This window comes from Euleptes europaea, chromosome 15 (genome assembly GCF_029931775.1).
Source record: "Euleptes europaea isolate rEulEur1 chromosome 15, rEulEur1.hap1, whole genome shotgun sequence".
Classification (NCBI taxonomy): Eukaryota; Metazoa; Chordata; class Lepidosauria; order Squamata; family Sphaerodactylidae; genus Euleptes; species Euleptes europaea.
In genome coordinates this window covers 26,572,252-26,588,775 of record NC_079326.1, presented here as the reverse complement: position 1 = coordinate 26,588,775, position 16,524 = coordinate 26,572,252, and the positions used below count along the sequence as shown (strand labels likewise).

The 16,524-nt window shown below is 40.4% G+C and overlaps 1 protein-coding gene across 2 annotated transcripts in view; it reads right to left on the bottom strand.

The window, feature by feature from the left end:
* Nucleotides 1–16,524, bottom strand: part of ACVR2A (activin A receptor type 2A) — an 89,505-nt gene that overhangs the window by 25,792 nt on the left and 47,189 nt on the right. For both annotated transcript variants that reach the window (XM_056861636.1, XM_056861637.1), the window contains exons 2-3: nucleotides 4,624–4,831; nucleotides 4,063–4,172 (exon numbers count right to left, since the gene is read on the bottom strand). In XM_056861636.1, the coding sequence (XP_056717614.1) occupies nucleotides 4,063–4,172; nucleotides 4,624–4,831 (318 nt within the window). The remainder of the gene's footprint in view (nucleotides 1–4,062; nucleotides 4,173–4,623; nucleotides 4,832–16,524) is intronic.

Below are 16,524 nucleotides of genomic sequence, written 5' to 3'. Positions count from 1 at the left end.
TGGAAAATCAAATTCACTTCAGACAAACAGATAGGATCAATACCTTGTTGTCTTTGAGAACGACACAAACACCCACTCTGATACCCTTTCTGCAGATGTTATGGCCACCAGAAATAGGACCTTAAAGGCAAGCAATAGTTTCACACAGTGGCTCAAACAGAGACCTTGTTGATGCTTGCATGACACATGCAATCTCCAAGCAGCGAATGACTAGAGGTCAAAGTTGAGTCCATTTAAAAAATGCTTCACATGGGGATGTCTTGATATATGAATTCCTTCAAAAGGTGTAAGCTTTCCATGTGCTGTCATATATGCTGGTAGTGGATTCACAGAGCAAGAAAAGCATAACTTGAGTTACTTCTTCAGGAGCATTTGCTTTTCATCTACCATGCAATTAAGTGTAGCTATCCCAGGTCTAGATCATATACTGGTCCTAAGCTTAACATGTTGGGTGGTACTGTCAATTATCGTGCAGATTAAACTGAGAACTCTGTCAGGTTTGAAAACTATCATCTCACTGACCAGCGGACAGTAACAGAGTAACACACACCAGGTTGGATTTCTCCCATCTGAGTTTACCATCTTGGAAGTCGTGGTAATTGGAGGAAAAGGTAAAGCAGACCTGATAGCCAAGGTGTCCTCTGTACATCTGCCTGTTCTACTTCCAAACAGTTATAGTGTGTGAAGAAACTGCTCAGTTTGGCATTATACAGAGACAAACATGTCTACCCGAGGGGTGTCCAAACCTGCTTGCTATTTCCAGGAATGTCTCTTGGCTCAGACTAAGCTGGACTAAGCTGGTGTTTCCTGAGCCAGACTGCCTGAATACTGATGGCACTTCTGATGTACTCCGCACCTTAAGAAGGGTGAAGTGTCTCTCTGCCCACAAAATTCTCTCTGAGGTGCTCTCAATCTAGTGCCTCCTAGATGACTGACTGTGTTTGAACTGTCTGTCTTGATGCATATGTTCAGATGGTGAGTTCTGGGGGGGGAGTGGATAAGGGCCAGACAGATAGCCCTGAGCTGTAGGACACAGATATTTGGAACAATATTTGTGTCTCACAAGTCCCTGGTGAGCCCTGCTGAACTGTGGGCTCTCCAATCCAATCATGATCTCAGTGCTTTGTACTTGAAAGTTTCCCCTCGGAAAAACGACTCACCACATTCCGTCACTTCATGCTGTGCCATAGGTAAGCATTCGCTTCGATGTTATGTTTTAATAAGAATTGCCTCTGAAAAGGAAGTAGACTCCAGGATTCTTAAATGTGATCTCACCCACAGTAAAAGCAGATATGGCTGCCATTATGGACAACTGCAGCAGTGCAAGGAACAAGAAAATGAGTTTACCTAATCCGTTGATGAGAAAGCTATGTTCTTATAAGTCTGCATTGTCTCTCTGATCGCACAGATTGCCTTGAGTTTGAAAGGTGATGAGAACAGAAAGTTGTTGGGATAAAGATGTATATGAATTCCATGGTTTGTAAGGTAGCTACCACACAGCCAGCATTAACTTCATAACTGCTCAGGGGACTGAAGCTAGGCCAAATGGCATTACCTTGAATTGAAAGTACTAGTTTCTTATACGAAGCTGAGGAATCTTCTGTGAAATGGAAGGATCAAGACATGGAAATAGGCCTCTGTTAAGTCTACCAATGCCATGAATGTCTGTGGTGCCTGCGTTTCTCCTATTGTTCCCATGATCTTCAATTTGAACATTCTGTACTTCTGAATGAGAAATCTGATGTCCAAGAATGGCCCTCTATTCCTTGTTTTTTTCCTAAGAGACTGAATATACTCAGAATTTTTTCCTGCAATTGCAGTTGATCTACCACTTTAATGTCCAGAATATGATTTATAGCATCTATAGTGCATTTTGTTTTGTGCGAGCAAGGTGATGCGGAGGAGGGCAGGAGCCTGTCCCAAGGAATATTGTAAACCTCTACAGCATAATCCATGGCTACTGTGTTTCACCCTGATTGGTTGATGAGTTCATCCATGCCTGTTTGAATTGCTCCCCCCCCCACTTGCTTTTTTTTTTTCCTTCCTGGGCTGACCTGCAGAACTGCCTCTAAAGGTCATCTTAGATCTAAGACCCAATGTTTATTTTGTAGTCTTCATAGTAGTATGTAGATACCTTTGAGAATCAGAGGACTCAGACCCAAATTTCTCTGGATGACTGTCTGAAGACAGCTTTCTTCTTATCAGTGGTCTCATATAGTGACAGTTCTTTCCCCAAGAGTATTCTTCTCAGGAACATGTAGGATGGCAGATTGCACCTACAGTCCTGTACTTTAACTACAAGTTGCATCTTGCTTCCAATGCTGAAACCATGGTTCATTTAGAAGAACATTTTATTGCATCCAGACTGGCATCTGCCACAAAGGAGAAACTTACTGTTCAGCTTGCCTCTTTCTTACTGTGGAACAATTCATCATTCATCTTTCTCATTCACATGCGAGAAACTCTGAATCAATGGTGCAGTGGCTGAGGCTTTGATGACAGAGTGACACTCTCGGTTCTGCATAGAGATAACTCACTTTTCCAGTGCATGAAATCCTTTTGTGAATGTCTGCCATCCTTCAAGACAACTGCTAATGAAATGAAACCTTTGTATAGTAGCATCATCTACAGGGATTTGAATCTGATCAGTACCCCCTGCTAGGAGAGTCATACATTTTTTGTGCATGGCCAGAATGAAATCTATGTTTTCTTCTAAGAATGCTGAAAAAACAAACATCTGTTCTGAATTCTTAGTTCTGGGGAAAGTATTCTAAGCTCTCTTGGTTCCTCCTTGGGGAACTTCCTTATCAGTATCTTCCACAGGATCAGACAGCTCAAGAACTTTCACTGAAGAACTTTCAGGGTCCTGATTGTTAATAACAAGGTTCCTCTTGAGAAAATAGGCATCTTGTTGGTTGTTCCTGCATGGGTAAACCTTCACTGCGTATTTCCCCTTCCTCTCTGTTAGAATTCAGGTCTGAGTCCTCTGTTTCAAGAAGGTGATCCACTTCCTCTGGTCTATTTAAGGATCTGTTGAAGAGCCCTCCTCTTTTAGAGCTACTTTGGTTGCCAAGTGTTGGAGAGGAAAGGGGCCATGACAACTGCTGCACATGGCTTGTGTTTGTGAGGGAAGTTATTTCCGTGTGTGTGTGTGGAATAATCTGGTGGTGGTTTTTACCTCCAGGTAGGTTTTGTTTGTTTGTTTGCTTCCGGTGTTTTGTTTTGTTTTACAATTTGCTCTGCCTGGACTTTAGTGTCCATTTCCCTGGCTTCAGACTGTTTTAGCCATTCTTGCAACAGAAGTTACTGAAATAGGGGTCGTTCCTCCCCCTACATACACACACAAAGAGGGGGAAATTGGAGGATCTAGCTCCTGACCCATCCCCATGCTTGTTCTGCCTGAGGAACATCCTCCAGCTTGCTCAATCAACTGCTGGTCCTCTTTTGGGGCTACTAGGCCAGGGTGGCATTTTGACACCCCAAACCACACCACTGTTCTCTGGTTTCGAACTAGTAAAGTTGTAGTCAGCTGCTCTACAACTGAACTCTGCCCCTTTGAGGCAAGCAGCCATGCAAATATGCAAGGCCCTCCTGTGTCATAGCTTGGGAAAGAAGGGGAAGTTATTCTTTGGATAATGCTCAGGAACCGTGCCATATCATCATGTCATCTGAGGCTACAGAAGGGCTGGTGCCAACTAAGCAGTGGGGGAGGGGCCAGAAAATATAGAAATGAAGGATATTTTTGAAGGATAAATAGCTTGAAGAGGTGAGAATAGTTGGTAAAATCAACTAAATAGGTAAAAGAAAACGAGCTCTTTTAATTTAGATCGTATGGACATCTCTAAATTCCATGCTCTTATTTGTGAGGAAGGAAAATACTGAAAGAGGAATGCAGCCTCTAGATGTGGAGATGAAAACTGCAACCTAATTTCTGCTTGAAGTGTCCATGAGAACTTTCACTTCTTTCTAACATGCCCTTTTTCTTCAAGTGAGAAGATCCTCTTTTCTAATAAGACAAAAACTGCACGTTCGGTTAGTAAATTCTTAGAAAACTAAACTTACGTTGCGTAACCTCCATCTCTGGAAAGTAGAAAAACCGTTCATTGCACATGTTGCCTTCACAGCAGCAGAAAAATACTTCAGGGCTGTCTTTTTTTTCTATGCAGTCAGTTCTGAAAGGGATTAAAACCAATTATTCATCTTCTATTTAAAATGGTATAAATTTGTTTTAGCACTATACAAGAAATGACGCTTATGAAAAAGGATAAGGATTTTAAAAAATTAGAATCTAAAACATACTACAAAAGTACATTTTCATTAATTATTTCATTAAAAAACAAAATTTCAGAAGGCAAGTAGTTTCTTCTGAAAAAGCAGCACTCCTCTAGGGACAAAAATCATCTCATCTAGAAGCAGAGAGGGTTCACAATGAGATTACAGAAAATGAGATTAGGTTATAGGACTTAACAACGCACTAAAGTGTGATACAGGAATCGATCCTCATCAAGCCCCACTAACGCTGGGCTGAACTGTGCTCTATATTTCCTCCCATCATTATTTTTAAAAAAAGAAAAGAAATGGTGCTCAAAACAAAACATGCAAAAGTAATAGGAATCTGCTTGCCTGTCATAACAGTTAATATCATCCAGCCAGCAGCCCTGCTTCACAATTTCAATGGATCCAGAAATATTCTTCCATGTCGCAAAGCAGTGTCGTCTTTTATCTTTATCGCCATAGCAAGGTTCAATGCCGCTCCGATTCGTTTTGTCCTTCTCCCAGCTACCATTGTAGAAAATGCACTCCTGTGTCTCTGATCTGCCTAGTATGGCACCTGCATGAGATTGAAATAATTTAAAATTAAATCACTGAATAAGGCTGCAAAACACTTTGGGGGCTCAGAACATGGCTGCATTACGCTCCTCATATGCCTTCTGTGCTAGTCAATAAAGAGTTCCAGTACTAATGCAGGCATGGATTTCAAACAGATATTGAAAAGTAGCAGAATAAGCTTGTTTTAAAGTTTAGCAATGTGACCCTAATCACTTGGCAAATACTGAAGATCGCTAAACAATGCTGTTGCTAAAAGGCTTTCAGAGCACAATATTTATGTAACCCATCTTCAAAAGCATACACATGGTTCAAAAGCCAGCTCTTAGTTAGGCCTAATTTAGAGATGCTGCGGTGCCAGAGTCATTGCACAATGGTGATTTTTTTTAGTCTTTCTGGGTTCAGCGGTGAGCATCTCGCTGTCAGAGAAAAGTTCCATTTATTATTCAAAATGTTTATACTCAAGAACATGAGACTTATTGTACTCTATTCCAAGAGGGCAGCAGTACATACCTGACTTCTCAATACTACGATACATTCTCTCTTCCTCTCTCTCTCTCTCTCTCTCTCTCTCTCTCTCTCTCTCTCTCACACACACACACACACACACACACACACACACACACACACTTTATAAACCTTTAAAACACACACTTAGATTTAATGCTAAGGAGAGTTACTTTAGTCAAAACCCATTCATTTCAATGGGCTTAGAATGGAGTAACTTTGCACAGGATTGTGCTGTTAGTACTTATGGCGTTATAAAGACGTGTCACCACTTAACCTTTTCAGGACAATGAAAGGAAACTAAAATATTCACTTCATCTCTCCTGTCATTCGAGACTCAATCTTTCTGCAAATTGCAACATAAAGTCATTAGAAGCCATTAGAACTCCAAGGGAAAATGCAATAGTACTATAATTTTGTTGCACATACAAACTGGTCAAAAGGCAAGCGTGTCTATTTTTGGATTTTTAAAACAGGGCACAAAATAGTCGCTGTTCAAGCCATTTCCAACATCTCCAACAACCCAAGGTGTCTTAGAAAGTTACAATAAAAATAACAATTTTTTTTACTCAACTGAAACATGCAACATGGTTGTTACATACAGCTAAATCAGGGATACTAAAGCCAGCACATATAAACTTTACGAGACAAAAAATCCAGTTAGTTATTGATTTCTTAGACTTAATATAGCTTCAGCCATTGACACAGTCCTAATAAGTAAAGGGATGTTTAGTGTTCTCCTATACTTAAATAAATCAGCCACCTCCAAATGCAAGCACACTGCATACCAAAACTGGTTTTCTGATTATTGGATCAGGTTTACTTAATCAGAATGTTAATAAATTTTAACTCTTCCTTGACAAGCATAAAAAGGAACATTATTAGTGAGTATTCAATCATCAATCTCTTCTACCTTCAACATTTAATCGACCTCTCAGACTGCCTGTCATCTTTCAGCTTTTCCCTCTCTATCTCATTTCCTGTTCCTCTGTTTTTTACCCGAAGACAGGTCTTGTAACTAAGGTAATGGTCGTAATCTTTCTGGCCTTGATCCTGCAATAATTCATCTCTCACGCCACCCTCTTATGTTTTTTTGTCTCTTCATGTCAAATCCAACATTTTTCATCACACTCCACAGTCAAAAGTTATTCAGAGCTATCAGTTTCTCAGACCCAGTTCACGCACTACAGCGGCAGGCATGTTTGCTGCATTTAAACCATTGCTTCCTTTCGTGAAGGGAAAAAAAGTGTAAAGGGAAGATGCATGTCTCAAAACGAATGTTAGAGCCCCCCCTTTACACTTTACAATGTAAAATTTATATCCTCGCAACAACAGAAAACACTGGTGTAAATGTAGCAAATGTGCTTGCCAGTATATTGTCGAAGGCTTTCACGGTCAGAGTTCATTGGTTCTTGTAGGTTATCCGGGCTGTGTAACCGTGGTCTTGGAATTTTCTTTCCTGACGTTTCGCCAGCAACTGTGGCAGGCATCTTCAGAGTAGTAACACTGAAGGACAGTGTCTCTCAGTGTCAAGGGTGTAGAAAGAGTAATATATAGTCAGAAAGGGATTGGGTTTGAGCTGAGTACTTTTGCAGGACAATACTCAGCTCAAACCCAATCCCTTTCTGACTATATATTACTCTTTCTACACCCTTGACACTGAGAGACACTGTCCTTCAGTGTTACTACTCTGAAGATGCCTGCCACAGTTGCTGGCGAAACGTCAGGAAAGAAAATTCCAAGACCACGGTTACACAGCCCGGATAACCTACAAGAACCAGTGCTTGCCAGTGTTTGAATGAGCACTCTTACCAGTTTAAATATGTACTGCTCTGACTTGTTCAAATTTGTACTGACATTCCTCTCTGTTTTCCAAGCATAAAACAGGCATATGTACCTCCAAACAAATTATCAGCCCACCCACAGATTTAAATACTGAATACACATCTAGTGACCTTATCTCAAGGAAAGAGACTGTATTTTCTACACAAGATCCCAGTAAATATCTATCTATCTATCTGTCTGTCTGTCTGTCTGTCTGTCTATCTATCTATCTAGCGCTGAAGGCTATATGAGCCCTAACCTGGATGGTCCAGGCCAGCCCAGTCTCGTCAAATCTCAGAAGATAAGCAGGGTCAGCCCAAATTGGTATTTGGATGGGACCACAGTGGCAGGCAATGGCAAACCACCTCTGAACGTCTCTTGCCTTGAAAACCCTGCAGGGGTCATCATAAGTTGGTTGCAACTTGACAGCACTTTCCATCACCACTACCGCAGGCTACCTATGCTTACAAACCATGCATGATGTTAAGGTATTGAACTCAGTACTCTGGATATTCATCAACATATTAGAATTAAAATATTTTATCCTTTCTGGCATTACTCAAGCTTAACCTCTCTCAATTGCCATTCAGTTCCTTCTCCAGCACCCAGTCCCTGATTTTTCTACTGCCATTTCTCTTTGATCTTCTCCCAGCTATTCCCCAAATACATTCTGACCTTCTCCAGAATCTTTTTTTAAAAAATCATTCTGCAGCCATTTTCCTTCTTCTGTACTTCTTGAATTAGCAATTGCGCCCCTTGGTTACCAATTCAGAAATTCTTCACATCACTTCCTAGGTAACTTTAGCAAATGTACTGCTTACCGTATTTTTCACTCCATAGCACGCACCTGACCATAACACATCCCCCCCCAGCTGGCAGTCGGGGCGGGGAAAGTCAGATCGTGCTGGAACGACGCGAGCCGGCTCTGTGTGACCCCCCCGCCTCCCAGCTGGCCGTCGGGGCGGGGAAAACCGGCTCGCGCTGGAATGACGCAAACTGGCTCTGTGCGCCCAGCCCGCCTCCCAGCTGGGCAGGTTCGCACAGAGCCGGCTGGGCGTGCTGGAACCGTGCGCACAGAGCCGGCTCGTGTCGTTCCAGCGCGCCCAGCCGGCTCTGTGAGCACATTCGCTCCATAACACGCACAGACATTTCCCCTCACTCCAAGCAACGGGACGAGAAACACCCAAAGCTCAAGATGACCTTCCTTCAGAGCGGGAAAATACGGTACATCTCTTGTTCTCCAAGACTCCATATTTCAAATCTAACCTTTAATCTTAAGAACCTGCTGATATACCCAGTCTTCTCATTAGAAAGATTTTCAGACTTTTTGAAATAGCTAGCTGCATATACAGAAGAAAGAAGGAAAGACGCAACTTCTATATTTTGAAACCTCCCCACTTTTCTGTTCCTTCAAATATCTTCCAAGCATGCTGGAAGGGAGGAGGCAAGCTGAGGAATCTCCCACATTTAACTTGAACATGTTGCTAAGATGTTTCCTACCTTGCTAGCCAGTTTACAATCATATTACTTTCATCTCAGTAAGTTTGTCAACCCCCCCCCCCAGCCCTGAAAAACTTCCAACCATCAGGCTATCCAGTTATTCAGAAGAGTGCTAGAAATTGGAGAATTAAATGGTTTTGGCAACTCTGCACAAGACTGGTACCTAAAAATATAAGGATAGCTCTCAAAAGTTTGTGACTAGCCACAAACTCCTTGTGGAGAGAGGAAAAAATGATAAAGGCATACATTTACAACAGGTTTCTGCAGTCAGTTTGGGCCTGTACTGCAGATAACATCTCAGAAAAACACAGGTTAAAATATATTCCTCAATTTGCAATATGTATATTATGGTCAGAATGAAAACTTCATTTTAAGTGGTTTTCTAAACTAGTTGAGAGTGAATTTCATTTTCAATTATGTTTCACAGTCCAATAATTCAGACGTTTTACTCTGTGTTGGTTGTTCCCCCATGTGTATTTCTGTGATGCCCATTCCTTCTACCAATAGAACCTTGAAGGTAATCCTGCTCAGTCATCATCAGCTATAATAGTTGTGACTAAAACACAAGGTCTACAAAGGTGGGGCCAAAAAGTCATACGGAAAGAAGGCAAATGATATCAGCAGATCCATAACATCAAATGATAAATGGGATTATAGTAATGAAAAAAACATGAACAGGAAAGCAACAAAGTCACAGATGAAAGCTATGAACTATATGAACAAGCATACAAATTAAAAATGTCAGAAAGACTGGTGGCTTCTTTGTGATCACAATAAAAACAGTTAAAATAATAGGATTAACATGTGAGACTTTTCACCTTTATAAAGAAACAAATTTATTATTGTCGAAGGCTTTCACGGTCAGAGTTCATTGGTTCTTGTAGGTTATCCGGGCTGTGTAACCGTGGTCTTGGAATTTTCTTTCCTGACGTTTCGCCAGCAACTGTGGCAGGCATCTTCAGAGGAGTAACACTGAAGGACAGTGTCTCTCAGTGTCAAGTGTGTAGGAAGATATAGTCAGAAAGGGGTTGGGTTTGAGCTGAGTCATTGTCCTGCAAAAGTAATGTGCTAGTCATTGTCCTGCAAGTATCAAGATAATGTGCTAATGACGGTGTGGTATGTTAATATGGAACCATTGTATCCTGAAGTGATCTGTTAATGTGTGAAGTCCAAAGCTAATCTGCATGGCTATTGTTGACTAAAGTCTTTGTTAGTCTGGAGGTTTTTTAGGACAGGAAGCCAAGCCTTATTCATTCTTAAACTCTCTTCTTTTCTGTTAAAGTTGTGCTGATGTTTATGAATTTCAATGGCTTCTCTGTGCAATCTGACAAAATAGTTGGTAGAATTGTCCAGTCTTTCAGTGTCTTGGAATAAGATCCTGTGTCCTGTTTGTGTCAGTCCATGTTCAGCCATTGCTGATTTCTCAGGCTGGCCAAGTCTGCAGTATCTACTGCCTTGCATCTATTATTTATACAGAGCACCTATTGCTTGTAATTTTTTTATGTGCATTTTGTATATTGCTGTTTATGGCTTTAACCCTAACTAAGCTTCCTTGAGTTTATTTTTGTAGAAAGGCAAGACAAAGTTTTCCTAACTAAATAAACTAACTTCAAACTGCATACACCTGAAAAGCACATTATTCACATTTTAAATCTAATCCAAACCAAGCTTTAATTTTAAAATAATTCATTAGGTCTTAACAGTTGCATGACTTCCTCCTTCCCCTAACATCCCACAAAAGTAATGAAAGCTTTGTCAATTTCCCCTCAACACAATACCCAATGCTACACAGAACTTTGTCCATAGGGATCCTTAATCAGCAGTAAGTTTTTCAGCCGCTTTGAGACTCCTTATGGTGGAGAAAAAGTGAGGTATAAAAACCAACTCTTCTTCATCCTCAACTGTAGGATCAATCCATTGTATTTTAAATACTTTAAAAAGGCATACTACTCATTTTTGGGGGAGAGGATTAAAATTTTGCTGATGCTGCTGGAACACTACAAACCTGCACTTTTTTCCCCATAGGAACAGAAAAAAATCTAAAGCAGTGGGTAAAAAACAACAAACCTGTGCTAAATTAATATTACATCCATTATGGTTTTGCTATTTCTATATTCATACAAGAAGTGTACAAGAAACTTTGTGACCCTACGATGCATAACATTCATGCAATGAAACAAATATATGCTATACTTAAATTATGGGTAGCACAACGTATACATCTCAAATGATTATTAAAACAGCTGTATTTGTGGTGAAGAAATCATAGAGTAGTTTCAGAAAGAAGCAACCCCAAGAAAACAATTCCAAGCAAATAAATGAATGCTGCATTGGTATATATACTGAGGATATTCACACTTAAGTAAAACAGAATTTTATAGGGGCTGATCACATTCCAACTACAGTCAAACATGAAATGATTGCTACTGTTCAATTACATATTCCTGTTCAACTGTGTTGTAAAAATATTTTAGAACACTTTATACACCGCCTTTGAATTTAAAATTTTGCATCTTAAAATGAGAGTAAAAGACAGGTATAATCGAGATGTTCAGCAGCAAGTAGTTAAACGAGCATCCATGATAATCTTCATATAACGTGAGTAGAAATGTAAAACTTTTGGGAATTCTGAAAACACGGAAAAATTCGAAATGGAAACATTGTGAAAAACCTGAAATACATACAATATTTGCTTTCACCTCAAATTTTAACTTATTTTAATGCTTTAACATAAAATGCGTAATTTAGAATTTAGTTATAGCATATTCAATTGTACTATTTTGCATATTTATTGCATTGAGAAGTATAAACGCCCTAGTTTTTTACAAACGAAATTGCAAATGTACCCAATACTTGAGTGTAGTATATACTCTTCATCTTTTAAAGTGAGCTCTGACTCATTAGATCTCATTCTGGAATATATTTTATTTGGTTTTTTGGATGCCACTGGATTTCTGTTTAATTTTGCTGTACCAGACTAATTTACCCCTCGGGATTTAATACACTGGATTCTTTAATAATGTATTATCAAACACATTAATTGTTGAAAATTATCATTTAAACAATAAACATATTCTTGAAAAATTGTTACATATAGCATATACTTAGAAATTATTTAATACTGCAGAAAAATAATTAAAAATTCAATGCAATAGATTAAAAAGGTAAAGGTCCCCTGTGCAACCACCGGGTCATTCCTGACCCATGGGGTGACATCACATCCCAATGTTTACTAGGCAGACTTTGTTTATGGGGTGGTTTGCCAGTGCCTTCCCCAGTCATCTTCCCTTTACCCCCAGCAAGCTGGGTACTCATTTCACCAACCTCGGAAGGATAGAAGGCTGAGTCAACCTTGAGCCGGCTACCTGAAACTGTCTCCAGTTGGGATCGAACTCAGGTCATGAGCAGAGCTTGGACTGCAGTACTGCAGCTTACCACTCTGTGCCACGGGGCTCCTATCCTGCACATTATGAATCAGTAAAACCTTGTCTTAAAAAACATTTTACGAATTCCAAAAGAGAAAAATATTTCATAGGTGTTTTTCTTTTCAGTGCACCCCACCTCAGCAACTTTCTATGTGAATGCTTCCACGGTAGATATCTGCTTGGTCATCACCTGGGCCTCAGCCTCTACATTTATCAGGCATTACAAGATATCTCAGCTGGAATTTATCAGGCATTACAAGATGTCTCAGCTGATGTGGCTTTCGGGAGAAGACTTTTACAGCATTTGTTTCTTGCTTTGGTTGGCAGATGTGATTTTTTTTAACCTTCCCATTAAAAGTCTGGCTTGGTAACATCCCAGGTATGACAAGTTGTCCTCCTGCAGTCAAGTGAAAATAGAACATTGGACTTAACCATGAAGGTTCCTTCTGCTTGAGGGCAAGGAGGGCATTCTGGACCCACACTGCTTTTTCTTTTCATGGGGGTCCCTACTGGCTAACTGCAATTATCTGAAGGTTGTATAATCTCATCTGCTAATTCAGAAACATGAACGTATGAAGCTGCCTTATATGTTATCTAGGTCACTATAATCTACTAAGACTGGCAGCGGTTTTCCAGGGTTTCAAGTAGAGGTCTTTCACATCACTACCTGATCCTTTTAACTGGAGATGATCGGGATTGAACCAAAGACTTTGTGTATGCAAAACAGGTGCTCTACCACTAAACTTCCAAGAGAAAAAATCAGATCATTTTCTATTGTTCCTCACTGTTACAATCATTTTGTAATTTTTTTCATGTACTCTGTCATTCTGAATGCTACATTATTAGCTACAGTTCTTTCAGAGAACATACTGTTCTTGGAGATGACAGGCACCTGTCCATTGCAGAAGCTCTCAGAAATCTCTGAATGAAAGGTAACAGGTACTCCCTTTTCCTTGGAGACCGAAAATTCAAACCTACTTCCTGCTTCCAGGATTTATGGGAGGACTCAAACGTGACTTGATGTCCTCCTCACCCTCAAGCAGGGGAAAACTTCATCCTGAGTCCAGTATTCGTTCTATGCAACTTCATTTCTTATAAAGCTTCATTATATCACAGGGGAACCTGATTCCCCTGCCTAGTTAGATGCCCAAGTGAAATCACGCCTGTCATTTTTGTGGTTCCTCCCTGGAACTCTGCCTTTTCAGGGGTCTCAGGCACACAGGAATACAGGGCTACTGTATGGCCAGGGGATCACTGGAACAGTTGTTCATTGCACAGGTCAGTCAGGTGAGAAACAAGGATATCCTTAAAGTCAACTCAATATGCTTTACAGCATTACCACTGTGTAATATTATTTATTTTTATTTTATTTATTTTGGACTTTTATCCCGCCATCATTCCCAGCCAAATCCAGGCTCAGGGTGGCTACCAACAAGTAATTAACATATAATACAATAACCATAAAATATAATTAAATAAATACAGTTAAAATTCTAAAAAATATAATTAAATAAATACAGTTAAAAACTAAAATTCTAAAAATACAGTTAAAATTCTAAAAAAATCATCTATTAATTAAGTCTTAAATAACAGATGGTGTTCATAACAAAAGCATAGCCACAGTCACATGGCGCCACTAGGTCATCAAGGATCCCTCCACAGAAAAGATGTTAACCAAATGTCAAAGAAGAAAAGGAGGGAGGATACCGGGGGTGGGTGGGTAGGGAAGCCAGCTCTGATGGAAACTGCAACAAGGAAACACAAGGCCTGGTGTGGTAGTTAAGGGCGGCAGACTCTAATCTGGAGAACAGCGTTCGATCCCCCACTCCTCCTCATGAAGCCTGCTGGGTGACCTTGGGCCAGTCACAGATCTTGCAGAACTCTCTCAGCCCACATGGAGGCAGACAATGGCAAACCACCTCCAAACATCTCTCTCGCCTTGACAACCCTACAGGGTCACCATAAGGCAGCTGTGACTTGATGGCACTTTCCACCACCAAAATAGTATTGGGAAACAAAGCCCTCAAAACTGCACACAGAGCTCCAATTCAGTACTGAAGACATGACAAATTCACGGAATATAACAATAGTAACAGTGGATACATATCGAAAGATCCAAGGGAATGACAGACAGATGAAGAACTGAGACACATGACACCATCCAGGGAGAGTAGGTCTGTCCCTTTGAAGTATCTTAACCCAAACACTTAACAATGTATTTAAATCATGCTAATTTCAACAGAGCCTAATACACTTACTTTCATAGGTAACATTAAGGTGTTTTTTAACCTGAAAAGTTAACACTGAAGAAACATGAATGCCAATAATGTGTCATGCTATAATAAGTATCGTATATACATTTTTAACTCCATTCCCAGACGTAGAAGCAGAAAATATGGAGGGGGAACTGCAAAGCTGGCAAGAGACCCCTTCTCTCTTACAAAAAAAAAAAAATCACAAGGAAGATCAAACAAAACCCTTTCTGCCACATAAAATTACAAAGGTACATGAACAGTGTTTTCTCTGCCAGCAAAAATATCTCATAGCAGAAAGACTCAAGCCTCTGTCTAGAACCTGAGTGAACATAAAGAGAGCCTTGCTATAGGTCAGATAGAAGAGGAGGAAGAGGAGTTGGTTTTTACATGCTGACTTTCTCTACCACTTAAGGACGAATCAAACTGGCTTACAGTCACCTTCCCTTCCCCTCCCCACAACAGACACCCTGTGAGGTAGGTGGGGCTGAAAGCTCTAAGAGAACTGTGACTAGCCCAAGGTCACCCAGCTGGCTTCATGCGTAGGAGTGGGGAAACCAACCCGGTTCACCAGATTAGCGTCTGCCGTTTATGTGGAGGAGTGGGGAATCAAACCCGGTTCTCCAGATCAGAGTACACTGCTCCAAACCACCGCTCTTAACCACTACACCACGCTGGCTCTCAAGAAGCCTACCAGCAGGGAATGAAGGCAACAGCCCTTTCTCACTGTATGCCTCCTAGCTACTTAAAATGCATACTTTCTTTGAGCATGGAGGTTCCACTTAACAGCCCCTGCTAACAACCACTATCCTCTATGAATTTGCCTGATCATCTTTTAATGCCATCTGAACCTGTGGCCTTCATCATATCTGTAACCATATTTATGAACTCTGCAAGTACATTGTGGGCAAAAACAGTTTGCCTTGATTCTGCTGACAAACCCTAAACTCAAATTCAAAACTGAAAGCCTTCTGAAGGAGCTACCCTGAAAATAGTTAAGATCAGCAACTTCCGGTTTACATACATTGTCAATGGTGGCTTGTCTTCTTGAGGAAGGGTCTGCCTGAGGAAGGTTCTCAGGGTTCTATCATTGAACAGAATGTACAAAGCAGGAGGCGTTTCTATAACTGGGTTAGGACTGTAGTAGAATGGAACAGTCCAGGAGGGCAACCTGATAACAAAATAGGATTGCAGTCCACTGCAATTAGTATTACAGGTATCTTGCTTCTACTGCATTGTCTTATACCACTGTAATTCCACTTTCTGTGTTGTTTATAATGTACCTTGCCTTAAGCATTTTGTTGTGTGCATTGTTTTCTAATTCTGCAGTCCTAGTCCTGTTGCATTGTTAATTGGTTGTTTTATACTGCCTGACCACATTGTTTTATATTCTGTAAACCATCCTAAGCCTCAGCAAGGCGGCCTATAAAATAAATACATAAACCTGAAAAAGAAAACATCTATCCACATCCTGCTTGATTGCATAAATTTCTATCATATCTCCATACCTGAACCACAACACACACACACACACACACTTTTTAATCTGTTCTCACAGTGAAGGCAATTCAATCCCTTGACTATTTTGGCTGCCCTTTTGTGCCTCTTTCCCATCTCTACAATATTTTTTTTGAGCTACAAGTGACCAGAACTGTTTATGGCAACTGTATATGCTATCTTCTGACTTCTGTATACAGCAAAACATAGAGGCTAGATTTCGTATCTTCATGTTTGTACATGTTCTGGATTGAGTTCTGTGTTTTTTCCCACTTTCACACCTTTGTGTGGGAAATACTAATTGTTCTTGACTTGGAAGTCTTAAAACTGCAGAAGGGTGCTTCCTACTGGTGGAAGCAGAAAGCAAACTGTCCTTACTGCCTAACGTGGTGGGATGAATCACCCATCTAACCAGGATGCACGCCATACATCAGCATAGAACAATCACTCATGGTAAATCAAGCTTTCACCTCGAACATGATATATGCAACCTATGCCAGCAATACAACTGTACTGTTTACACCAACCAGGCTAGACGAGACAGCCTCTACAAAAGAAGATAAATGGACACAGATCAGGCATTAAAAATAAAAACACTCAGAAACCAGAGTAGCCTTTCAACTCTCCCAAACATTCAATAACAGACTCTAAAGTTGCAGTATTTCAGCAGAAAAGTTTCAAAGGGAGATGCT